This window comes from Gymnogyps californianus, chromosome Z (assembly GCF_018139145.2).
Source record: "Gymnogyps californianus isolate 813 chromosome Z, ASM1813914v2, whole genome shotgun sequence".
NCBI classification, from domain to species: domain Eukaryota; kingdom Metazoa; phylum Chordata; class Aves; order Accipitriformes; family Cathartidae; genus Gymnogyps; species Gymnogyps californianus.
The window spans coordinates 7385895-7413221 of record NC_059500.1 but is presented as its reverse complement, the minus strand read 5'-3'; the positions used below and the strand labels follow the sequence as shown (position 1 = coordinate 7413221).

General features: G+C 38.1%; 1 protein-coding gene across 1 annotated transcript in view; it reads left to right on the top strand.

Annotated features, from left to right (window-relative positions):
• Window positions 1-27327, top strand: part of RASGRF2 (Ras protein specific guanine nucleotide releasing factor 2) — a 132021-nt gene that overhangs the window by 73384 nt on the left and 31310 nt on the right. Inside the window, exons 13-17 of the mRNA XM_050912627.1 lie at window positions 1662-1744; window positions 3855-4103; window positions 4414-4802; window positions 8044-8169; window positions 9453-9542. Coding sequence (XP_050768584.1) covers window positions 1662-1744; window positions 3855-4103; window positions 4414-4802; window positions 8044-8169; window positions 9453-9542 — 937 coding nt within the window. The remainder of the gene's footprint in view (window positions 1-1661; window positions 1745-3854; window positions 4104-4413; window positions 4803-8043; window positions 8170-9452; window positions 9543-27327) is intronic.

Below are 27327 nucleotides of genomic sequence, written 5' to 3'. Positions count from 1 at the left end.
CAGAATTCTGCATCTTATTAAATGTTATATATATAAGAGATATAAGTCATATTTGTCTATATGTTCCTAGTGAGACTTCTTGAATTTATATTCCTTTCATGCAAACCATACACTTATGAAAAATGCATGGGTTTTGTTGATGCTGAAGAAGCCTCCCCTCTTCTAGTTTGAGCTTGTTGTCCTTCAGCCCTAGGTCCCCATTACACTCGTTCCTTAGCTAGAATGATAGCATCTGTCAGGGAGGTGATAAATGCTAGGCCTATGGAGACTGAGGATAACAGCGCAGAATTACCTCAAGCAGTTTTATGATTGGTGCTAAGGGCTTCTTTGCAACATTTAAAATTCACATGGGGGAAATTATGTATTTTTATTAGATGTGTTTTTCTCAGTGCTTTTAGGTAACGATTTGATAAAATCATAATGTGAATTGTTACAACTGCACTTGTCAAATAATCTTAATTACCTGACTTTAAAAACGCATGTAGCTACATAGATCATATTTTAAATGTATAGCTATGTAGATATACTTTAAACTTGAAGAGGCCTCTGATTATCTTGTTTGACCAATCTAACATCAGTCATTATTTTGCTATGAGAAGTTCCAAAGCCAGCAGACTATTTTTATTCTTGAAGTCAAGGTAAATGTATATGATAATTTTGGAAGCTCCTTTTTATTGACGTAAAGAAATAGCAGGTTTATATATATATATATGTATGATACTTGGCAACTAAAACTAGAAAGTATTATAAAGACAAAGAGTCCTGTAGTGTTAGGTACTTGTTGCAGACCATATAAGCCTGATCCACTGGCAGACCCTCTGCTGACTTCCAAGAGGAGGGCTTGTGGTGCTATGTTATCTTAACTACATAAAAGTACAAAACAGAACATAACGGTGTACAAATGGCTTTGAGCTACCCCTATGCACCGCCAGCACTGAGCTCCTTTGAGGCTTGAAGAACAGCTTATGCACCCCTAGTTTGTAGACTTCTACTGATGACAGGACAGCCTGTAATTTCTAAAGCAATATGTGCTGCGACCATGCCCCAGAAGTGTCTCTCCAGCTTCTAATACCTAGCGCAAAACATTTATACAACAGTTTGCAAGGAACTCCTTGGACAGCATCCTCGTAGCTAGGTTTCACAATAACAGCACCACTTGAATTTGTTTTTACAAGTGTGTTTCTAGAAACTTTATATTTCTCTTTGGTGTTTTTGCACAGTGTAAAGTTTAAGGTATTAGTGTATCCATTTGTGTATAAAGTGTTCTAACTTTCTTGCAGTATTGATTTTTCAAGCTTAACACTCATTCAGGAAATGCTAGATATTTAATTTTGTTCAGTTTCAAGGAACTTCAAAGGAAATTTCACTTCCAACTCAAAATACTTAATCATGTGGGAAAAAGGATGCTGAGATGAATACCCTGAGTATGCTGGTAAAGATGCGTGGACTTGCAGATGTGCAAATCAAAGGCAGAAGACTAGAGAAGCATGTCCACTATAATTCTTGCATCACTGCTTTTCATTTATGAAAACACCTAGTACCCATCAGTCCATACCCTGTAAAAGCTATGCTTTAAGCTTACAGCGATATGAAAAGTGTGGCAGTTAAGTCCCCTTACTCTGTGTTTTGATTTTAACAGTTTTCAATGTTTATTTTCACAGTGCATTGATAATATAAGGTGCAATGGTTTAATGACCATAGTGTTTGAAGAAAACTCTAAAGTCACGGTGCCACATATGATCAAGTAAGTGCAGCATTCTTTTTTCCCAGTGAACAAAATAGCTTGTTGGGGTTTTTTAATAAAAATTTTAACAAAAGAAAATGTGTATTTGGAAAATATAACATTTGAATTTATTTTTTCCCTTTTTTTGTTGAATGGAATTAGTTCGACATCCCAAAACGTATCTTTTCAAATCTCTTTCTTGAAAAGGTAGGGATGACTCAAAATGGTAAATTCTCAGTTAACAGTATTGGGCTGTACAGGATCATAGCTCAAATTTTTCTCTTATTTGTGAAGTTGTCTTCAGTTGTGCTTCAGATGAATAATTTTATTCTCTGTTAGCTTTTCTCTGTCATACCACTCATAATTTTATTGAATATATTTTAAAATGTCTTCAAAATTTAGGTGACTGCAGACAAGTATTGTTTTCCAAGGTCTTTTGTTGTATTAGCCAAAATTTTTCTTCTCTTTGTTTCTCTTATTTCTGAGAAAAAATTATTTTCTCTCATAATTTTAACTGTTCACAGCAAGGTAACATCATTATTCCTAAACCTGCTTCCTTCACCCTTGGATTCATTCAGTCATTTATTGTAACAAGTAATTTTTATTTGTAGACAGCAATTTTCAGCACATGATTCCAAATTTCTAACACAATTTTACCTCTTGGATCCTCTACAGATCTGTATTTACATGAGTTTTACCTATTATAATCCAATATAAATATTAAGGAATAGAATATAGGGATAGAAATGTAAGTATTTCCTTTCTTACTGTTATCTGTCACTAGGCCATTTCTCTCTCTTGGATGTAGTCCATACATGAAGGTTTCTCAAATGCCTCTTTTGTAGTTGTTGCTGCTCCTGTCTTTGTATATGTTTAGAAATGAAAAAGGGATAACATCTGTGAATACACTGTTAGGGCATATACCTTTGATCCCTGGAAAGAAGGCATTTTATTGTCTTCAGTTTTATTCCAGGAATTCTCCAGTGTGTAAACACTTCTGTTACCTGCTGAATGTTAAAATTACATTTATCTGTTTTTAAATTGTAGAGTACAGCAAGGTCTTAATGCCAATGTCAAGAGAAAGAAATCTTAATTCTAAAAAACATACAAGATCTTAACAACAGACATAAATCTGGTGTTCTCTTTCTGAGATTTTACTCATCTGATTTTTAGCACACATTGACTTTTAGAGCCAGATGTCTTTGGAGGAAATAAAAAAAAATTGCCACTTTTCTGAGGACCCAACTTAAGAAAGAAGAAGTTTTTTGTGGTTTCTTTTATGTAATGCAGTGTAGAAGTGTGTGGAATATCTTGATGCTGTATTCTAAGAAAATCCAGTCATTTTTAATGAAAAGATCAGGCAGTATTGAAAGATGCTTTACTTAGTATCCATTCCATTTTTTTACAAACTAAGCTTTCAACTAGATAAAATTAAGCAAAACTGAATTTGGAAAAAAACCATCATGAGTAGGGTTATGTAAAGGATTGATTTTTGTTTTGATGTCCAAACAAAAATTAATTCCAATTTTTTTTCACTGAAACAAAGCCTCTCCATGATTTGTGCTTTGAAATTTGAGATGTTTCATGCTGTTCCCTTTTTGTTTAAAAAAAAAAAATGTAATTCTTGGAGCCTGAGGGCAGGTGTTACCTTGCAGCCTTAAGCTTAGCTAAGGGGTTAATTCTGCTGTCTTTTGCTAGGGTCCATTAGTTTATTTTAGATAAACCTAGATCCCAGCAGAAAAAAATTGTGATCAGTCCACTATTATTCTATAGTGAGCTTCTAGTAATATTGGACTGCAGGCCACAACAGCCTGAAAGAGACAAGAGGCGACAATTCTGCTTCCTGTTCCATTTCAGAAATTTAGGCATCATTAATAGTTTCTTAGACTTTGAAATGTAAATTAATTATTTCCCAAAAATAACATTTAAATTCCCTTAGTTATGGCATAAAATATAACTGAATGGAAGTAGGTATCACCACAAATGAAGAGTTTTCTTGTGTTGATGAAATACAAGAATGCACATATATTTGCTGCTTCTACGTTGACAGGAGCAGCTAAAGTGATACCACTACTGAACCATAATTACTCTTCCTCTTTGGTAAAATGTTCTAAATTTAATTTTTGTGTAGATCCGATGCTCGTCTTCATAGAGATGACATTGATATCTGCTTCAGCAAAACACTGAATTCCTGCAAAGTACCCCAGATCCGTTATGCAAGTGTTGAGCGCCTTTTGGAGCGGCTAACAGACTTGCGATTTCTAAGTATTGATTTCCTGAATACTTTCCTACATACTTACCGCATATTTACTACTGCAGCTGTTGTACTGGAAAAACTTTCAGACATATACAGACGGCCCTTCACTTCCATTCCCGTCAGGTGAGCTCTGGGGTTTTTCCCTTCTACCATAGTTTTCTTATGGAATTACCATGACGTCATTTGTTGTTAGGTTTTTTTACCATGATTTTCTGTTATATAAATAATCTAAGAAGAAAGTTCTTCCTTTGTAAATAGGACTTAAGTTTTTAGGTAAGTCTGTCTCAACTTTCTGCCCAGGCTTTGAGGACTAAGTGTCATACAGATTTTGCAGTGCCATGCAGATTTACACAAAATTTGTTTGTAAGTGTTTTCACTTAGATCTGCTCGGTGTTTGTTATCATCTGTTGCTTTTTTTGTTTCTTACTCTCAGGTCTTTGGAGTTATTCTTTGCTACCAGTCAAAACAACAGAGGAGAGTACCTGGCTGATGGGAAGTCACCACATCTCTGTCGCAAGTTTTCTTCTCCTCCTCCATTGTCACTCTCCAGAACTTCCTCACCTGTCAGAACCCGAAAACTGTCGTTGACCTCACCACTGAATTCAAGGATCGGTGCCCTTGACCTCTCTACTTCATCTGTGGCGAGCAGTCCTACCTCGACCTACAGCCCGGCCACCTCCCCACCGCCAACAGGTAGCAAAGTACCACTGGACCTTAGCAAAGGGCCCTCCTCTCCTGAGCAAAGCCCTGGCTCCATAGAGGACGGCTTGGAGAACCCTCGCGTTGACCTCTGTAACAAGCTGAGGAGAAGCATTCGAAGAGGTATTATATACCCACAAAATACTGGATGTTACTTTTGATAAATAGGGTAGTCTCTAAGGTAGGCTTGACTTTTATCAGATTACTGCTGAGAAGTTGTTTCTCCTGTCTTTTTTTTTTCTCCTGATCGCCGTAAGTTGTGTTGTGAAACCAAATGCTCTGCTCTCTGTTTCTTCTCTAGTAGAGGCTGCAATGCGTTTTCTGTTTCCACTGCGTTGTTTCTTCTTTGTAGGAATAGCAGTATGGCAGAATAACCTTGTCTGTTTTCACTTCAGCAGAGTGTTAAGGAGCAAGGCAGAAGGAAATATTTTATGCCAATTGTGTTCCCTGAGGTGAAAAATATTGGAGCTGTACCATTACTACAGGAAGTAAAATATTAAGTAAAAAAGAAATAGGAATGTAAAGATCTAACAGCTTTAACGTGTTTACATAACAGGGGTAGTTTTCCAGAAAGATTTCATCGCTAATCCGAACAAATAATTTATGCAATGCCCTTGGTACATTGGTGAGATTCATGCCACCTGATTGTTATCCATCCAGAAGGTAGATGTCTAAAATAGATTAATTGCTCCTATGCAAATGCCTGTTTTCCTCTATGGATTGTGTAAGGCACCTTGGAATAGGTACTACTTCCAGCGGGCTAAAGTTAGTTGATATAAACCTCAATGTGGGCATCTAGAATGGGATCATTGTATTTATAGATGGCAAAGCAAGAAAACAGCTCTGATCTCACAGGATGCATAAGTGTGCACTTACTTCTTATTGCTCTTGGAGGATGGAGGGATGGTCTTCTGAATTAGAATAGAAGTACATAGTAATTTTTTGTATTGTTGTTACATTAAACGGCAGATGAGGAAATAAAAAAATGCTATTTTATTGCTTAAATTCATGTTTAGAAATGGCCTTACATGGCCTGACTTACAGTCTGAGATGTAGCTCAAAATGTAGCTCAATTTTACTTGCAAGTACTGTAACAATGAAAATTGATATAACCCAAGATGAAAGAAGAAAAAGATTACCAAACATAAACTAAGAAAAGTATGATTGAACATTATGTCTACTCCTTACTGATGAGTTGAAATAAGCACCCTGGTAAGAAATCTGGTGTTGTATTATGCAGAGGGATTGTTTTTACAGAATCTCTTCTGTTGTTTAACAAAAATCTTTTTAACAGGCAAATTAGCCACCTTAGCATTATAGGAGTCTATCCTTGCCCATCCTTTACGCTTTCAGAAAATGCTGGTTGGCTGTTACATGTAATCATTATATTTCTCTATGCTGGATGTTTTTAAATGAATAGCATAACAGACTTTATATATATAAAATATAGTATTTACTATGTAGAGTTGGGCAAATTCTTCTTGTGCACTAGGGTAACCACATTCAAATCAATGTGATAACATGTCCCAAAATATAGGCCATGCATTAAAATTAATTGTACACAGGTAACTGCAGTCTTAGGTGTAACGTTTTTTGCTATACACTGTAAAGTAAACTAGTAAAGAATAGGTTATTCTGGCCTAGTGTTAGCACTAGGCGTTGTTGCAGAGGTATTCAGATTTTGCATTCCAGTCTATCAAAGCTACCAGTGTCATCTGGGCAGCGTGAGGAACATTTGGAAATGGCAAGAAGCTCATATAAATGCTAAATTGCTGTCTGTGCAGTGTCTCCAGTCCCTTTGGGGATCTCCTGCTGAACAGTTTGCCCTCAGTTTGGAGGAATTTGCAGCTAGATAGCTCTGTTCTGCGGGGGAAAGTCCTTTTGTCACCCAGCTGGATATAGCATGTTGAGGAAGAGGAGTAAGTTTAAAAAGAAATCTCACAAGGAGAATGGAAATGGGTAATAGGAGAACTACAAAACGCTAATCTGCATGTTTCCTATGATACGTAATCCATTTGTTTCTGAAGTTTTCTGGATAAGGAGACCAGTTCTACTTAATCAGGAGCCACCACCCCATTACGGTTAATACTGTTGCTCTGGTACTGCCAGATTTCCAGCTATGGCTTCCTCTAAATCCAATATAACTGTACAAATTCTGTTCCCCAGGACATATTATTATGGTGGTTGTTGTTCTCCTTGAATGTGGTTCATTTACATCCTGGAATTTCCACCTTCTTCACCCACTTCCAAAGTTGTTTGCTTTCAAAGTTTTTGTTTACCAAAATTTTTGTTTATATATATTTTTATATATACAATGCTTATGCTGCAGGCACAGTTGTCATTCATATCAAATGTAGGATATATTTTATCAGCCTTTTTCCCCCTCATTTCGGAAGTAGTGTTTCTGCCATTCCTTTTTTATTCTTCCGATAGAACTCCTCCATGGAGTAATCTGCTTTCCAGTGCTGTTTGGCCATTTTATTGGGCAGGTTTTGATTACACATAGTTGTCCAACAAGGATAATTTTCCCTAGCTCATCTAAAACCTACGAGTTCAAATATCCTTATTACATATGTGTTCCACTGCATATTCTGCTGACTTAAAGCGCAATCTTATCCAAGCTATTTTTAAAACTGACAACTTGCTGGTTTTCACCAAGTTCTTTATTTGTGAACTTTTGTGTGGCTATGTCATTGGTGCAAAACTTTCCCAGTCCTTTGATTCCATCCAGGGGATTATTATTGCTGAGTCTTCTTAATGCCAAAGTTTCATGGCAAGTTCCAGAAGCAGTACTGTTTAAAACAACTATAAACCAGAGATTAAACATAAACAACTTTGTGTTAGATAGCATTTAGTGGTATTAGTTGGTATTGAAACACTGGTGTTAAGTGCCATTAATTAATGGGTGTTTTTTAAACATTACCTTTCAGTGAAGCCCCCTTTGATGTACATACTTTTTTTTATCAATGCAGTACAGTTCAGATTGTGCAAAGCTGATCATTTGCAGACTTTCTATCTTTTAGTGTTGGTAAACTGAGAGTCCTGAATCACCCGCATACGCTATAATCTCTGCAGAGGTACTCCATATCTAAGACAAACTAGTCTGGCTACGCTCTCTGCTTTAAAAAAGGATATCTTAAAGCCCCATATTGTAGTTCCCTATGGCTTCTTGATATTTTCAAAGAATATTTATACTTTATAAATACATTCATACAATATAATGTAATATAATATAATAATTGATATGGTGGTTTATATTTGTTTTTATAATATAAAATTAATACAATATAATATAATATACATTAAAGAGTTGTAAATTATGAATTATCATCTCAATATTAGCATTTATTCTCTTTTAAAGCAGCAGTTCTAGAATCTGTGTCAGTGGACCGGACAATTCCTGAAAGCACCTCAGTAGTGGATACCGCAGAGCTTTCCCCATGTAGATCCCCTTCAACACCACGTCATCTCCGCTATCGTCAGCCAGGGGGTAAGAACCTGATGTTTCTTGCCTCTATCAGTCACTTTAAAGAGTTTAAATACTGTAGCTGTAATCTTTGCAGGATATTAGAAAAGAATAATGTTTGAATAATGTGTTTTGTTTGTATTTTCCTTATTTCTAAGGTAGTAAAAAAAAAGCTGTTAGAGTGTGAATTACACCAGTTAATTTGTATAGTAATAACAAGAGACTTGGAAGCATATTGGGACTTCGGTATGATGAAATGTTCTTAAATAGCTCGAGCAGGATGTGCCCAAGTTCAAGACTAATATTGAATCAGTCCTATTCTCACAAAACTCTCAAGACCTTGACAGATTTTTTTCAGCTACTAAGGGGACGTATTTTGGGCACCATATGTAATCATGAAATACACAACACCCATTATTGTCAATGGGGAGTGACTGTGTCTGTTTCTTTGTATAACACAGAACATTTACAGATGGTGTCACATTATTCATTCCAAAATTTGAATAAACTGCTCAATTGAAGAGGAAAAGTGAGAGCTGGAGCTCCTCAAATAGCTCTCACGTGGCTCTTTGAAATCATTAGCAGAGCTGTGAGCTACGTCCATGAACGCTTAAAATGCTGCCATCTCATGCAAGCCAGATTTCTAGGCAATTATTTCATGCCTGGGATTAAAACAACAAAAACAGAGCAGAGTCTTCTCAATTGTTAATAAGTTCCTGAGACACTTCAATTTTAAACCAATAGTAATCTGTTATTGGGCACGTTTATGGTGAGATGGCAAGATATGGGAGTTGGAAACTGTGGGGAACAGTGCCATATTATCTGAGTACTAGTCAGAAGCAATGTTCACAGCACTCCCTATAGAGAAAGTTTGAAAAATTGTGCAAAACTGTACTCATCCTAGGCAGTGACCTGGGAAAATATGTGAATCTAGTTATCAGAAGTTGGTTAATACGCTTAGTTCTCTAACATGAGTTTTTGTTTAGGTTAATTTTCTACACTATTGTTTTCGTAATTTTTTTTTTTGTTTTTCTGTTTGGTTACTGCTTCTTCCTCACCTTGGCAGTGTCTTAGACATTTTTTTCCATAGCAACATTAATTGTACTGACCTAGAAGTAAAACTTAAATCACAGATATGGTTATGATATTTTTATTTCCCTTAATATAAAGTCCTCTGGCAATGAAAACATAAAATGTTCACGAAGTATAAACATTAGTGAAGATTTTAAGGATTATTGTTGCTTAACTTGAAAAATATGAAAAGTGTGTAGAAGTTGTTACCTTTTCTCTGTCTGTTCCGTTTCCAGTACAAACTGCTGACAACAGCCACTGTTCGGTTTCTCCTGCTTCTGCTTTTGCTATTGCTACAGCTGCAGCAGGGCACGGGAGTCCACCAGGTGAGAGAAATGTGCTGTACGAAAGAGAGATAGCAATAAGATACCTAGGTCTCAAAAGGTAAATATTTCTTAAGAACATACTTATCTGAATCCTAAATAGCCCCTGATTTGTTACTTTAATCTGCTGGTGTTTTGAGTCTGGAATCCTGCCCTTTGTGTTATCTGTGTTATCTGTGAATAATTAATATTCACAGATAATTGGAGCCTTGGCTTCCACTTATGTGGCCATTATGAAAATATTTGTAATGTAACTCATTTAATTAAAAGTGAAATTGACCCATAAGAATGACTAAAACAGCTTAAGACAGGCTGTTCAGGTACATCCACCCAGTTGCATTTTCTGCTGTGGCAGTCTGGAAATTTTGGCTGATGAAGCAATTTATGTCACCAAAGAGTAAAATCATCTTTTAAGCTGTTTATATACCACCCTGTCCTGGGGAGTTGCCAGCAACCATCACCACGTTTACTCGAAAGAAGGAAAGGATGAGAATATATTCAAAAATATCTTTTAGAACAAAACATGAAACCTAACAAATCAGGACTGCATACTATGTCACATACCTTCAAGAAACTCGTGTGAACTTTGTGCCTTTGTTTTGTGGACTCTAAGGAGATAGTGCCAAACTATTCAGTGAGATTTTGAACTACTGTGGTATAAACCAATGATAGCTTTTCTTGCTGACTTAAATCAGAATTATATTTATCACTCCACATTTTCAGTTCATCATCTATTAGTTGAATTCTTGTATTCTGTCCTTAATATTTCTAGTCCAGCCTGTTACTGAAAGATTAATATTTTTCATATATGTAATCTGCTAAACATCTAGATTATATCTTCCTTGTTTTTATTTTTTTGTATTCACTTACAATTTAAGATTTTATTTTGAAAATGAGCTTTTTTATGTCTAAGGTTGGTATACATAAGAGCAGTTGTACTTAACTAAATTATTGCAGGTGTCTATTGTATATGCCTTGGAAAGCAGCTATGTTGTCTACTGACTGGAGGTATTTAGTGCAACTTAAAATACTTGATTTCAGTTTTAAATTCACTTGCTGTCTTGCTGTGTACCCTTTGACATATTAATATCGTCCACTGAGTCCTGTCCTAGGTCATGTTACAAATAAAAAGCAACTTTTTTGAAGTCCACAAAATCACTTTCACTTTGCATTGACACACTCAAACCCACAGTTCATTTTGGTTATATATGACAAAGCATAGTCCAACTGCAAATTAACACCTGCCTCTTTTCCATCATAACTGTTGGAATGCCAAGAAACTGCTTTGAAGCCCCTAGTCTCAAAATCACTCATGAAATCCTATGCAAGTCAGTAAATCGTCACCATTGATTTCAGTGGATTTTGTATCCACTGTGTCTAAAGTTGTGGTCATTTGCTGGATGAGTGAGTAGGCATCATGAGAAAATAATTTCTGGATAATCATGGATCAGTGCTCCTATTACTCTTGTGTACTTCCTGTGATCTTTAGATGATCACAAGAGAGTAATGTTCAGTTTTAGGTACTTTATGAACCTGTCACAAACATGTTTTTAGTAATTTTTTTTGAAATGATGAATATCCTCTGCCTTTGGAATCAGACACTGCCAAGGAATCAGTGACACGTTTTGCTTTATGAATTAATTCCGGTATGTTTACAAATTGTTCAAAAAATGCAGTAAGAGTGAAAAATACTGTTTTTTCCCACTAGGACCAATTCAGTTAAAAATTACTGCCTTTGCATTGCTAAAAGCACAGCTTTTCAATATTTATAATATTGAAGTATGAGAGAAAATAAAATCTACAAGTATGCAATCAACTGAAGGAATGTCAAAGCATGGGGATGTTGAAAAAGGGAAAAACATCCCTAATATTCTTAAGTACTTTTTTGTGTTGCTATTTAAGCTAGTTCTGCATAAGAGGTCATTCTCCTGGGTGATGTAAAAAACAATAAGAAGGTTCTGCAGCACATCTGACAGGAAAAGTGTGTGGTGGGGTGTCTCAGGAGACTGAGCTGGAGCAAGGCTGTCCACCTGTAATCAATATGAAAATTCAAGGCTACAAACCACAGCTTAAACAGCTGAATCACCTGTTTTGTAACTTGATGCAATTAATCATGGTAGAGATGGTATTAAAGTTGCAGAGTCATGCAGTTCAAATTTGGGTAATTCAAATAATTTTATTTCTTACCCATGTATGTGTTACCATAATTATGTGGTTTTTTAAAATACTGCCTTTTTTTCCCTTTTGTTCCTTTTTGAACTGTTTCCCAGTTCCTTTTTGAACTGTCTCGTTCACTGCATAGGATGGACATGGTCCCTCAATGCTTCAGGTCTGGGTAGTGAATGAGATTTATGGCTTTTTTTCTTTTTTCAGTTGGTCCTTGGCCTCACTGCCGCAGACCTTGTGATGTGTGCCATTTAATATACTCCTACATGGAACATAAATAGAATGGCAGGTGAAATTCAGTGTTGATAAATACTAAGTGATGCACATGAGGAAAAACAGTCTGAGCTCTGCACCTGAACGGACAGGCTCTTTGCTGGACATTTTCGCTCAGGACTGAGATCTGAGGATTACAAATAGATAGTTTCTTTAAACGATATTAGTGCTCAGTAGGAGCCAAAAAGGTAAAGGAAACATCAGGAATTGTTAGGAAAGAACAGAGAACAAAGCAGAGAAGACCATTATGCTACCACAGTATAAATCCAGAATTTGCACGGGTATTGAAGACTATGTACCGTTGTGATACATCCTGTTGGAGATGAGGGGATGAGAACTAGAGAAGGTTGAGAGTTTGCAATCAAGGATGAGTGGAAGTATGAAGTGGCTTCTCTGCATTTGAAGTTTAGAGAAGAGATGACTTGGAGATGAGAAAGTTCTGCAAAATCATGGATGTCATAGGGAGAGTTAGTAGGCATTTGTTGCTTTTTCTGATGCAAGAGGTAGGAGGCATCAGATGAATTTCATGAGGCCAAGGTTCGAAACAAAGACAGATTTGTAGTTCTTTGTGCAATGAATAGAAGGCCTGTGAGATTCTGCTGAGGGACATTGTGAAGGGAAGAGACTTACCCAGGTTCAAAAAGTGGACAGTGACCTACAAGCAAGAGTCATTAGTAGTTACTAGACCAGCAAAGTAGAACAGGTTCAGGAGCTGAAATCAGTTGGACGTTGCAGGAGAGTATTAGGAGGTAAGAGTCATCTGTGTGTCTTCTGTTTTCACTGTTCCATGAAGCCTTCTGGCTTCTGGCCATTTTGTTTTGTTTTGTTTTCCCAGGGTATGATCTCTTAGCTCTTCTCAACTTTCCATCTTCCAGTTCTGACTGACTGTTCAGGGATGCGTTGAGAAGCAGGTTAACAGACTCATCGGAAAGCCCCATAGCCACACTCTCTACCAGAACCAGACGTGAAGAATATTTAATGATCTCCTGTGGAGAGCTGGCCATAACATTTTATAATTGCCATCACCATGCAATGATAAGTTTATATACTGATAAGTATGCAAAACTCTGAACAGCTCTCCCAGGGCGTATGATGGCTTTGTGTATCTTTAGATAAGCACCTAGGGGAACACTGCCTATGTTGGTCCTGTCTGCAGGCTGCATGACAGCAGGTGGCTTGATGGGAAGCCAAAGTTGAAAGACTTTTCAGTACTTTGGTCTGCTTTAGGTATTGGTGCACTTCCCCCGTCGGATGCAGTCTGAGTGCAGTGCATGTTGGCAGAGTTCTCAGTCTGCTTCATCCCCACTGTGTGGGGATTAGTGCTGTGCTTCAGGGACCTTGATAGTGTTTTCGGGGCACGCTCGTCTATTGGGTTCATTTGTCATCTGGGTGCACATGAGGTACACATGTAGGGCTAGCAGGGCCCTAGGAAGAGCTCATGCTTGGGTTGCCCCACCACACCATATGCTGCACTAGTTTATGAGCTGCTGAAAAGGAGGTGCTGGGCACCACAGCATTACTCTGCAGCATGCAGAGCTTCCTGCAGTATATGGAACCTTTCTCTGAACCAGGATGGTTCAGGTTCTTATGCCTTTCAGCAGGTTTTTTTAACTTACTGATTTTGTTGCCATTAATTTCAGTTATTTTACAGGTAGCTGCTTTTATGATGCCAAGCTGTACTACTTGTCCTATTGTTTAGTCCATCTGTCTAGTTAAATATTAATATCTACATATCTTAAACATGTTTTTGTCTATTCTCTTCCAGAAAATTTGCATATTACTTGTTTATTTTAACAGCATGATAAATAGAAATATGAAGTGAAAGTACAGAAAGTTAAATAAGGTACCCCAGGTGCACAGCTTGGTGCCTGCATGAATGATAATATGCACAGTAAGGATAAATAGAGCATGTTGTGTCTTTTACATGTCCTTTCTCTTTAGAGGGATGTGAAGGATGGCTGGATGGCTCATGGCTTACTGCAGTTGTAGTGCTCTGTCACCATTAATAGGTTGCTGTATACCTTCATTCTTTTCCCAATTTATAAAAACAGGATAATAATACTAACACATTCTAACACAGAAATGGGCAGGTCAAATCATCTTCATGCTCCAGTCTTCTACAGCTTTCTTTCATGGCAATAAAGCTTATTGTTCAGCAAGGGAAGAGAACAAAGTTATGCAAGCATCCTTCTCCAGAACAGTGAAAGTTATCCAGTTTTCATGACTGGATGTAAACTAGTATAAACGCAGATTGTTGATAAAGGGACACGTATTCTTTACTTATTGTGAATTACCATCTCCCTTCTTATGACTCTGTCATTGCTCCTAGCACTTCTGTTCACCTACGTGCTTCTCAGAGTGGTAGATAAGCCCTGAGCAACACAAACGTATGCCTGCTCAGAGGCATCAGTTACTTGAGCTGCTTCTTTCCCGCCTGTTCATATACCTATAGAAAATTGGTTCTTTATTTCTGCTTGAATCAGTGACAGCTTCCAAAAGCAACACAGAAGTTATCTAGCAGCTCTGCTCTGATGTCTGTCTTAAAATATGGAAAAGTTCCTACAAAAATTTTAATGCTAATGGTCTCATCCTAATGAATGTCCTGCTAATCTCTCCTTTTAGCTTTGCAATGAGAGCTAGGTAGTCCTTAAGCGGAACTCCAGGGAGCTGCAGTGAGCCCCATCTCTTCAGGAGTCATTTCCTTCTCTTCTCTGAGAGTCTGTCACACAGCCAGTGTTAAAAAAAGGAGTGAGACTGGTAATGTGGGAGAGGAACCTCCTGCCAAAATACTCACCAGTCATTTGTAGTTTTGCTGCAAAAATCTTACAGATGTTAGAGGAATTAAGTAACAGCAGTATAATCTATACAGCACCCACACAAACCCTAGCACTAGAGAAAAACAATTTATATGGAAAAGTATTTCTTTCATCTGTGTCTTGTAGGACTTGCAAATTTCCCTGGTTTATCTTTGTACAATTATTTCAAACATGTTATTGCTTTTTTTTCTCCTTAACTTTTTATTTATGTCTGTTGTGCACAGAATCGGAGCACTATGTCAGGATCAGTAAGATACCACTCACTGATTTTTAAAGAAAAAACATCTTTTGGTGTTCATTTACTGAAACTGCTTCCTCTGCCTGCAGGTCTGTGGTGGGCTGACCCTGTGGTGGCTAGATTCCAGGTGCCCACCAAAGCCGCTCTATCACTCCCCCTCCTCAACTGGACAGGGGAGAGAAAATATAATGAAAGGCTCGTAGGTCGAGATAAGGGCAGTTTAACAAAGCAAAAGCAAAGGTCGTGTGCAAAAGCAAAGGAAAACAAAAGATTTTATTCTCTACTTCCCATCAACAGGCGATGTCCGGCCGCTTCCCGGGAAGCAGGGCTTCAGTGTGCGTAGCGATTGCTCTGGAAGACAAACGTAAATAACGAATGCCCCCTCTTCTTCCTCCTCCTCCTAGCTTTTACTGCTGAGCAGATGTCACATGGTCTGGAATATCCCTTTGGTCAGTTTGGGTCAGCTGTCCTGGCTCTGTCCCCTCCCAAGATCTTGCCCACCCCCAGCCTACTGGCGAGGGGGCAATGTTGGAGAGACAGCCTTGATGCTGTGGGAGCACTGCTCAGCAGTAGCCAAAACACTGGTGTGTTACCAACACCTTTCTAGCTACCAATACAGAGCACAGCACTACGAGGGCTGCTGTGGGGAAAATTAACTCCATCTCAGCCAGACCCAATACAAGGTCCTCATACTTGTTAATACTCATAAACTATGAAGGTGCTCTGTGTGACTAGAAGAGATTCAAGCTTACTTAAAATCTCTGAATAGTTGTATGGATGGAGCTGAATTAGCAAAATAATGCTGTGTTGTTTTTGTAAATAATGGATTAAGTAAAAAGTACTTACATAAGCTTAACAAATGTACAAATTTCTTCTTTGCTAAGAATGTCTAACGCAGCTTGAAGAAAAATAGTTAATGTTAAATTGATCATTTTATTTTGAAACAGTTCTACTGAACGTGGGCTTCAAGGAGATTGTTTTGAAAAAAACTTAAATTCAAGATCTAAACTGATCTTATGTACTTTTAATATTTTTTGTACTTGTAGCAGGTAGGCTGAAAGAACTTTGAGAAGCTTATTTCTTCCTCAACTCAAGCTAGCGACCAAAAATCTCCCAACATGGAAAATAAATGTTAGACAAGAAGTAAGTACTTAAACCCAAACAAACGGGTTGTTCCCTAATGAACACAGCAGCTTTATTTCAACAGCTCTGTCATCCGATTTTGAGCTGGGTACGTCAGTATTTCCAACATGCCACATGCTTCAAAGCTGCCTTCCTCCTCCTACAGCATGCCAATCCGTGCTGTAGAGAATGTACCATTTTTCACAAGAACAAGGTGACATATTATGGGAGAGGATGGGAGTGGGATGGAAGCTTGTGGTTGGCAGGAGGGCCTGGCTTCTTTAGTATAAGCATTTGTTTTTTAAAACACATGTGAAAGGGAGAGGAGAGAGTGAGAAAGAAGTAGGGGAAAAAAGAGTCTTTGGGGGAGTATCTCTGACAAATATGATTTGCACGTAGGAAAATCTGCCCCATGCTAGTAAGGAGGAAAGATGGTTTTATTCTCTCTGATTTTAGTGATTTAAAGGAGCAATTAAAATAACAGCTTGAAGCTTTGAAGCATCTACACAAAAATGAATCGCTTGTATACTATCCCTTTCAATTAATTGCCTGCACATATCTCTGGTGCTAAATTACCTTTGACTTGAGTTATTTACCTGAGTATTGTTCAGGAGAGAGAATTTTTCCTAAAGCTTCTGTGTTTTGCAGCTTGTACCCTATCAAAGAACATTTCAAAAGATCTCTCAAACAATCAGCCTGCAAATCCTTTCTTATGCAGAGAAAGTACAACCAGCTCCTTCTCTTTTCACAAATCCACTCTGGTGGTTCAGAGAAGCAATCTTAATCTAAATTGCCCTTGGTTTTAGGCTAGCAAAACTGATCAGCCTGTTTACCAGGCCATTTTTTGGTATCATCTGCTTTTCCATAGCTCTTAACATTCTGTCTGCAGAAGTGATCAGACAGTCCTTTGCAGCTGCAGCAGATTCTCAACAAAGCAAGCACAAAGCCTGCTCTATTAATCTGCTAGCTGCAGTTGCTAAATGCAAGCAGTATCTTCCTTCAAAGCAATTCAATATGCCTGGGCATTCAAAAGTACCTCCTGGTGCCGCTTCCACGTGCTGCCACTGAGTAGCTTCTGCTGTTGACAATGCATCTAATACAGTCTGTGAGTTCTGGATCAATGGTCCTGCGGTCTCATCGCTGCCTATGGAGGGATCAAGTTCCTTTCTTAACCTTAAACTTTTTATACAAAAAGTTAGTTATATGCTACTTTCCACTGATAATCAGTTATGCATTAGTGCATTAATTATATGTCTAAGTTATGGATTAGTGGTGGAAAAGATGTACAGAGGGAAGTGTGTAATCCTTTTACAGTATAAATATCTGATTTATTTGGACTTGGCTATTTTTGTATTCTTGGTCACTGCCTGGAATAAAACATTGTAGGCCCTTTCTGTACTTTGTTTGACCGCTTCTGATGTAAAGCTGCCAAACCTCAATTTTAGAGCAATTGAATGCGGTTGAGGATAAGCAGTGTGGAAGTACTTATGCAAAAGTGTCAACTTTAAGAGCCAGTGATTGATGTGAAAGTGTCAACTTCAGGAGCCACTGAAATGAATACGGAAAGTCCTCATCTCCTCAGAGGTGCTGCAGGAGTTTGTCTGCCATAACATACTCTAACTGTAATAGCAATGACAAATATAAATGGACTTTTGTAAATTACAGCTATGGTTTCCAGAATGACATATCTCTTGAAAGCTGCATAAGCACTGAAGTTGAGCCAAATGAGTCCTGTGAGCTTTCAGTCTGACACACTTTATCTCTGCTTCATTACTGTCACAATATTAGATGGATAAAAATTAGCTAAAAGTAATAATTCATGTTTCATAGAGATCCAGATTACAGAGTGGGTCATGTGTAGGCCTTTCCATTGTGATAAATCAGGCACAGATTGATTAAGGCTGACTGCTTATTTTAAAAGGCCAAAATTAGCATGAGAAAGTTGCACAAAAGTTTTTAGCAAGAGCTACTTAGCTTATTTTAGGTTGTGACCAGTGGTGCTATTCTGCAGTCATTCAAACTACTTGCCAGCTCCCAGTGTGACAATATTTTTGTTTTGTTTGTTCTGGCATAAGCACTAATTGGAGTAATGGAATGACACAGCTTGTGCCAAATGATACAAGGGAGATCAGATCCTATGTGCACATTCGTGTGTCCATGTGTCTGTAGTTATATGTATGTCTGTGCCAAGAAGAGGCACTGCAGCTGTACATACTGCTGCCAGGTGCATTCAGCACTTAAGCTGAATAATGTGACTTGGAGATGTACCATGCAAAATAATGAAGGCATACACTCCCAGTGGGATCCCATTGATCCCTGAAATGGAAAAGCATGTAGAAACATACATTATGCTTTAAACAGATACAGTATTTCCTCGGTTGCACACAGATTGATGTGAGTATGTAGTTTCACATTCAAGGATATTAGCTGTACTGTTCAGGGAGTATTTCCCTAATTCTGAACAGAGGAATAATGATGTGGTATTACACCGTTATGTTTCCTGAGACAGAAATTCTGGAGTAGGCAGCTGAGTTAGTATGGAATTTGGTAAAGATTAGAATTAAGCAAGGTTTGTAAGGGAAATTATTACTTTCTTTTTTCCATTGTGAGAGGGCAGGCAGAGAGAGATTTCCTTGCTATGATGAATGATATGTGAAAGGCAAGCGGTATCTGATGGTGATGCCGAGATGGATTCTACATTATGTGAATAGCCAGGTAATGCCCTTCTGTGTTGTGCTGTACTAAATGCTTCAAATTACATCAATGGTTACAAGCTAATCTTTGGAAAGGTGTATATTTCTTTCTGGCTTTGTACATAAGTATCCATGTCTAAAGCAAAACCAGAAAATGTGTGTCTTTTTCTAGATGATATTCAGTATGATGCCATAAACATTGCTATTAGTAACAGTTACAGTAATTTTGCACTCCAGTAATTTTCTGGGTTATAACATTTCATTCCCTGTACTGGAAAAGCTTTGTGGAACTTTTTCCTTATGAATCCAGACTTGAAAGAAAAAAATTGCGATGGTGATATCCCAATCAATAATCAAGATGCAAAGAATTTAATCCTTTTGAATCTGCAGCTTATCCCAGTGGCACTACTCTTCATAGGAGTAAATTGGCACAACTGGGTCACAAGTATCACGGACACTGTTTCTAAGCAGTTGGAAGCAGACCTTAATTTTAACTGTGCTTCTTCAGGTCATGGGTTCCCACATGGAACTTCAAGACTGAGTTTGAGGGCATCGAGCCTCCTGTCAGAGATATGGGATACCATCAAATCATGCCTGAAATCGTTGTTTCAGGCATGCTTATCAATCCTGCTTGCATTGTGACCCTCCCCAGTCCCCGCTTTCTATCAGGGATCTAAGATGCTTAGTTCCAAGAAAGAAATTTCTTGGTGTAGGATTTGTTATCCTCCCCTCATCCTTTACGCAGGACAATTAAGTTTTTTTATTTGTCATTTTTGTTTGACTAATGGCTCTAGCAAGGAACTGGGAAAGTGAGTACTAGTTCCCTCTTGGGAACATGTTTTAATGAGATTTCCAGACCAATTTATGCAGATTCAGGGAGGTTTGAGAAGCATTGAGACCTGAACACTGAACTTCCTTGGAGTTCCCCATTTCGATTAAAAAACTCCAAGTGGGAAGTACTCATTGACTTACTCTACAGCTGACACTGTTCTCCATTAAAAAAGGTTGTGTGACCAATAACCGCTGGCGTAGAACCAACCAGCTTTCCTCCCTGGTGGCTGGAGGGTTGTCAGGAGTTGCCCAGATGTCGTTACCAAAGTAGAGGTGGCCGGCACTAACATTGCAACTGACCTGCCCGAACAACTGGGGGGCTTGGTGTGATGTGTGGTGTGGGGGGTCAACAGGGCCTGATGACGATGCCCCAGCGGAGAGGCAAACTTGCTTTCTGTCCCTGGCTGCATTTTTAACACTCATTCACCAGGCTGCTTTTATGAGACATTTGTGTATATTTTCTCCTGCCAGGGGATATTTTACTGGGAAATCGGTAGCGAAATGAAAATAGAGATTAAAACTAATTTGTTTGGAATCTGCCTTCTAATTCAATAACCCTGACTGTTATTCCTTTCCTCTGAATATTCACCTACTCTGTAATGCATTTGAATAGACTTCTATTTTTGTTCCTGAATTAGGAGCCCTTTGATTTTAACAAAATTGTTGCTTAGCAATTTTAGATAACTGGCTAAACATTCATGTTCAAATTGCGTTGAATCTCCCCTTGCAGTTTTCTTAGAGCAATAACTTTGAATTAAAACAATGACTTAAAAATGAAGGTTACTTTTGTCTCAAGTGATCCCTGCTCTTCGGAGTTAAGAGCCAGGGGAAAATCATGATTTTTTTTTTTCATGTTAGCAGAAATTTAGGATCTTCTTTTTTTTATGTCTTCATCTCTCTTGAATTAATTTCTTATTCTAGTTTATTAGAGGAGCTGACTACTCAGGAAGAAAGTATTTGCACTGGACATTTCCTGAGTTATGACACCATGAACCATGTGTTACCTGACCGATTGCACCAAGTCCTGAGCAGCTGCAGGGAAAACTCTCCGTTTCATAGACATGTGCAAGCAAACAGGCACTGAGAGGAAAATTCCTTCTTCATCTGAGAAGGGAGGCTAGTACAGTCCCTATTCCTGCCCCCCCCAAAATGGGTCACCACAATCCTACTGCGATTGATTGGATGGGATGTGTTGAATATGTATTTTGTGGTGGTTTAGTTGAGCTGCTCTGGCAAGCTCTTAGGTGGTATTTCCCTCTGCTCTCCTAAGCTGAGGAGGAGAAAAACTGGATTGAAGCTGTGACCACTGCATGCAGGAAACCATCCCTGGTATGTTGATGTTGCAAGTAGGGAGTTTGACCAAAAGGTCCGGGTTCATAATGAGGGCAGGTTTGTTTAGATTCCCTATTATCTTCCACACATTTGGTGCACCCAATGGTGTGCGTGGGGTGGGGAGAGAAGTTTTGGGAAGATTTTTTGGTGGTTTTTTCCTTCCTTTTTCCCCCTGAGCCTAAGTGTTGCTTGCATAATTAATATTTGTTTATGCTACTATTGAGTTGCTTGATTTGTGACCCAGTCATAAATGGTCTGGAAGCTGCTTATGAGATGGACGTTTTGTTCAGAGATTTTTTGTTGACTGGTATGCATGCTGCCAATTTTTGTTTTGCATGACAGTCAACTATCCGTTCACAGATGGTTTGAAAAATGTTACATTTGGCTCTTTGCAATTATCACCTCCTTTCCATTTAACCTTTACTCCTATTGTCATAAAAAAATCTGAATAATTTTGCAAACTACTTCCTTTAGCTTATGTAAAAAGTCCAGACCAACTAAAGGAAAAAATTCCGCAAGCATTTTTTGCTGTTTTCTGTTTCTAGCTGTACATTGTCATAGACTTTATTTTAACCTTCCCTTTGTGGCAGGGCACATTGAGCATTTTAAATGCCTGAAAGCTTACTTTGAATAGTTCTTGAAAAGACTGTGAGCATTATACAAAAAAGATCTGTTATACTCTTCATATTGGTGATAGAGCAGGTTGAGAGTATAGACAATGTGTAATTAAAGAAATTAAGAGGTAGAGATCACTTGAAACGCAGAAATACATCAGCAGGTGAAAATTGTTTGTATGTTCCCTGAAGACTAAGAGACATAGCAGGAACACAGGCAAATGCACTTGGCTGACGTACAAATTCAAATAAATATCAGCTGCAGTGTTGCCATTCTTGTCATTATTCATGGAAGATAATTCAAACATTACTGCAGTAAAAAAAAAGTGTCTAATATGTACCAAAACAGTCACAAGTATAATTGTTAAGGTAGGCTGTTCAAAAAGGCTTTTCTTCTCAATTGTTCCCTATAGTTCTTTTATATAAGTAAGTCATAGGAGAAAATTCTGCTGTCACATTGCACATTTGTCATGATATTCTGCAATCTGTAAACACAATTGGCAAAAACAGCCTTTGAAATTCAGGATGTATTCTTTTCTAGAGACACATCTATAAATAAAGGCACAAGATTTGGGTGGTTTCACCTAAGACTTCACTAGAAAAAATTGGACTAGGAGTTTACACATGCATGCACACACATACACTTCTCATGTGCAAACAAACATGATTTTGAAGATGTATGCAGGTACACCAAAATCTAGCATTAGGTTTTGGTGATGACATGAACTCCTTGTTGGCTCCCTTTGCTGTTGCTGAAAGAAGAAAAGAATAGGATGTTGTCAGGTGGTAATGGAGTTACTGCTACTTACAGTTGTGGAAAATGCATCCTACAATGCATTAGTCTACACATCCTACAGTGCAGTAGTCTAAAGCTCCAGATACTCATTCCCTGTGTTGTTACAACATACATAAATGCTAATGCATGCACATGTTGTTTTTTTCTCACTTTAGTAGAGAAGTGAACAATGCTATTATCTCAGAACCCATGTATTTATCACAACAAGCCAAAAATAAAAATCCAATCTTGTATTGCTGCTGAATTTTAGTTTAAAAAAAAAAAAAAGCAGGCTCTTCAGTGTTTTTTACTTCTAAGATGAGTTATGGATTTTTAATAACAAGTTGTGTAACTTGTAACTGCAAGTATGTTTTCAGTGTTTAGCAATTTTTAAAGATTTTCTTCCAAGTGTGAGACTCTGATACAGTCTCCTGAGAGAATATCTCTGTTAAAAAAACAAATCCCAAGAGTGTGTGCCAGTTATATCTATATCAGTAACCCTGTTTTTAAAGATTTTTAAAGGACATATTTTCAAATTGGAATAGGTCTTTGAAGGACCTATTTCCTTTAAAGGAATACTTTCATTCTTTTTGGTACTCATGTTTTAAGCATATAATCTCATAGATTATTATAATTCTCAGAGCAATCTTAATGTTATTGTTAGGAGTTAGAAGAGTATCTTGATCTTAAGCATACTCTTTAGCCACTTACCTTTTTTTCCCATCCATTAAACTAAAATTGTTTTGCTGGACTGATATTTTTAGACTTCTGGATTTAGTTCAAGTTTACAGCATAATCATGACATAACTGCTTTATCTCAATGTCGTGTTCTTTAAATTTCTCTGATTAGAAAAAGCCTTTCTAAAGCAACAGTCATTTAAAAATAGTTTACCAACCTTTCCCTTAAATATTTTGCAGAAATTAAACACAGTCACTATAGCTCTATCTGTGTTACACTATTGTACATCAGCTGGTGCATGTGAATCCATGGGATTTACCTTACTAAGACTATAATCCCTTGACTTGATTTGATAGTTAGATTGTATTTGTGGCAGAGGCTTTAGGCAGCAGAATCAAATACATACTTGGAATTATTTCTGACGTGGGTGGTTACAACAGGGATTTTCAGTGGCATATTTCTTAGAACAAAATGATTTTGTATGTCCCAAGGACCAGTGAAAGTGAAATTAAAAGCCTGAAATGCATTGGACACTTGATTTCTTCTGCTTTTTAATAGTTGCTTCTTCTGATGCTGTATGAGTTTATAACCCTTTGTGAAACAAACTCAGACCCTGGCATAGCGAATGATTAAATATGCCTCTCTCTTAAACTGAGGGAGCCCAAAGATCATGGCTAGACTTGATAGCTCCTACTTTCAAGCCTCACATTGCTCATATGACCTGCTCCATTATAAATCTGAATGTGCACATTTGACAATTACTAAAAAAAAGGGAAGAACTGTATTATCGATCAAATATGCTATTCTGTATGCAGTGAGTGGGAGTTCATCATCTTTATGCTTCTTTTCATCTCAGTTAATATGGTCTTCTTTTCCAGCTCTGTCATTCTTAAGCTGGCTAGTGTATGGCAACCTGATATCATAATTAAAGAAATTAAAAGGAGAGCAGAATCATTGGCAGTTTAGATTTCTTATCAATATTAGGCTACTCGCTCTCTGACACATTTCTGTGAAAATGTGTGAAACCCAATTACTTGCTTGAGAATGTATGACCAATAAAGATGGGTATCTTTAAACAGTCATACAAACTTTTTTAGATATGTCAAGGAAAACTTTTTATAATTAGGTTTTTTGTGCTGCATATATATTGGGAAGGCTTTTCTTTTGTGCTGCATATATTGGAGAGGCTTTTTCAGTTTTAATCTGTGGATGAAAACTGCTCTGCTCCAAGCCTGGGGTTAGTATTTATTCTTTATCCAGGTCAGAAAGTAACACTGATGTTTGCCAAGCCTAAGCTTTCAGGATTTGAGCCAGGCTGAATCATGAAATTGGCCTACAACTCATGAGCGTATTTATCAGAAGAAAAAAAACCACAAGACACAGAACTACAATTGACACTTTATTATTTGTCATCTGTCTTGTGAACCATGAATGTTACCCTTCCACCTCCCTAGGACTCTGTGAGGTTTGCTGTGACCTCCTCAAAGGCATTTTTCTCCTATGTTACGTACTAAGGCAGCTTCAGTGCATGATTCCAGAGTATTTCAGTGAAACTGACACATAAAATCTTTTTCTGAAATGAAGTTTTTTGCTAAGAAAGACAACAGAAACTTGTTGAAGTCACTCTTCATAACTTCAAACAACTTACCCCTAAATCTTGTGAACGGAAATGATTTTTTTTATAGATAAACCCTTAAAAATAGATGTATCATCAAAACTTTTGACAAATTAATTAATCTGGTCAGGAATCGTGTGCTGCTGTATTAATGCAGAAAAACAAAATACAGAGAATCCAGTTACTGTAACTAGACTTGGAAGTTTTGACATCTTAAGTGAAATAGAAAAGCAAATGTGCATCATTTAATTTCTTTAACATATACAGTGCAGAATTTAACATAATACAAATGTTCCTCTTGGGTGAGGTGGATTTTAAAGAGGAAATAATTCAAATTGCTGATAGAGTCAGGTTTGTTCAGTAGAACAAGAAAAAGCGGGACAGGATTTTGCTATAGGGACTTCTTAGTGGCTTTTGAGGGTCTGTTCTCTGTCTCATACTGACATGCGATGAGATCTTTGGATCTGGTCCCGAGTGCAGCAATTCCCAAGGTGGAAACACTGATACATCCTACCTGCAGGCATTGATTGCCTGTGGTTTTTTGCTTTATGAATGGGATAGATAATGACATCTACCGCTGAAAAGTGCTTTAGACTTTCACATAAAAGGAGCTATCTATGTATGAGGTATTGTCATAATTTAATCTGTTCTTGTCTGCAGCTGTTGAGATTTATGTCTATTCAGCACCTTTTTTTAATCTTTGGGGGTAGCGGAAGCTATAAAAATATTAGGTTTGATTATAGTGCACGTAAGAAAAACATCTGAAGGTGAAACTGGATTTTGCATAACATAATCTGAAGACAAGTACATGAACAGAGTGATTAAATTATATTGAAAGAAGTAATTCACCGAAACTAGCAATGCTGGCAGGTTAACATTGTGTTTGACAGCCTGTGGTAAAAGTTCCGCATCACCGTTATGTGAAGAAACTATTTGTGGAAGCAGTATATATTAATCTCAACAGATACCGGGGAAAAACATCACTTGAAAGTAGCACTCACTGAAGCAGCTGCCCACTAAGATGATTAATGATTAGAAATACTGCTGATATTTCTAATGTAGAAAGATTGCTTCCTTCAGGAGAGAAACAGATATTCACCATGGAGTGTTTCAGGTTATTTTACCATGGGGTCTGGATGTGGGCAGTTCCATCCAGAATCCTAATTAAAACGTTGCAAAGGTTGGCATCCTGCTAGAATGGGACCCTTCACCTCTCTCATCTCTTGGAACCACAGTGAAGATGAGCTTACTTAGAAGAAATCATGCCTGCTTTTCCACTACTTTAAGCGTAATGTGTGTAGTTAGCCCCCAAACTGCTCAATGCCAAGGATAACACACTATGGGAAGGACTGCTTCAAAATTGCCCCTTTTAAAGATTCTTTCCGCAAACATTTGCTTCTGGATACCAAGCTAGATGAAATTTCATCTGAGGCTTGGGGAAGAGTGGCTGGAAAGCTGCCCGGCAGAAAAGGACCTGGGGGTGTTGGTTGACAGCCGGATGAATATGAGCTGGCAGCGTGTCTGGATGGCCAAGAAGGCCAATAGCATACTGGCTTGTATCAGCAATAGTGTGGCCAGCAGGACTAGGGAAGGGATTGTCTCCCTGTGCTCAGCACTGGTGAGGCCGCACCTTGAATACTCTGTTCAGTTTTGGGCCCCTCACTACAAGAAGGACTTTGAAATGCTGGAGTGTGTCCAAAGAAGAGCAACGAAGCTGGTGAAGGGTCTGGAGAATGAGTCTTATGAGGAGCCGCTGAGAGAACGGGGTTTGTTCAGTCTGGAGAAAAGGAGGCTGAGGGGAGACCTTATCACCCTCTACAACTACCTGAAAGGAGGCTGTAGCGAGGTGGGTGTCAGTCCCTTCTCCGAAGTAGCAAGCGATAGGACAAGAGGAAATGGCCTCAAGTTGCACCAGGGGAGGTTTAGACTGCATATTGGGAAAAATTTCTTCACTGAAAGGGTTATCAAGCATTGGAACAGGCTCCCCAGGGAAGTGGTTGAGTCACCATCCCTGGAGATATTAAAAGACGTGTAGATGTGGCGCTTAGGGACATGGTTTAGTGGTGGACTTGGCAGTATTAGGTTTACAGTTGGACTCGATGATCTTAAAGTTCTTTTCCAACCTAAATGATTCTATGATTCTATGATTCTATTTTGTTAATCTTTCAACCCACCTAGCTTTATAGCCTACATGGCTAAGAGTGCCTCCGAGTACAAGTCATGGATAAGAATGTTATTAGGCTAGGGACTGTATAATCAGAGTTAAAAACTGTTCCTAGCCAAAAAATATGTAGGAAAAGTGTATGGGGAATAATAGACCGGATGCAGCAATGCTGAAAAGTTAACTGGAAACAGTTTAGTAGGATGGTCCCTGAGATATGCCTTAGAGGTGTGATAAAACCCTTGTTCCTTGCAGATCAACATCTGACCTGAAGCCTTGGCTCCCAGTTCTAGACTCTGGGTGAGCACCCTTTCTTTTAGCTGCCTACCAGGGTTAAACAATGACAACATTTCACATTGCATACTTTGCACAGTCATTTAGTGCAAGTCCAGTTTCGCACTTACATATGGACAGGCGGAGCAGGTGGTGTGTGGCCCAACAAGGTTCTGGCTGTCTCCTGGGTTTTTGCAGTA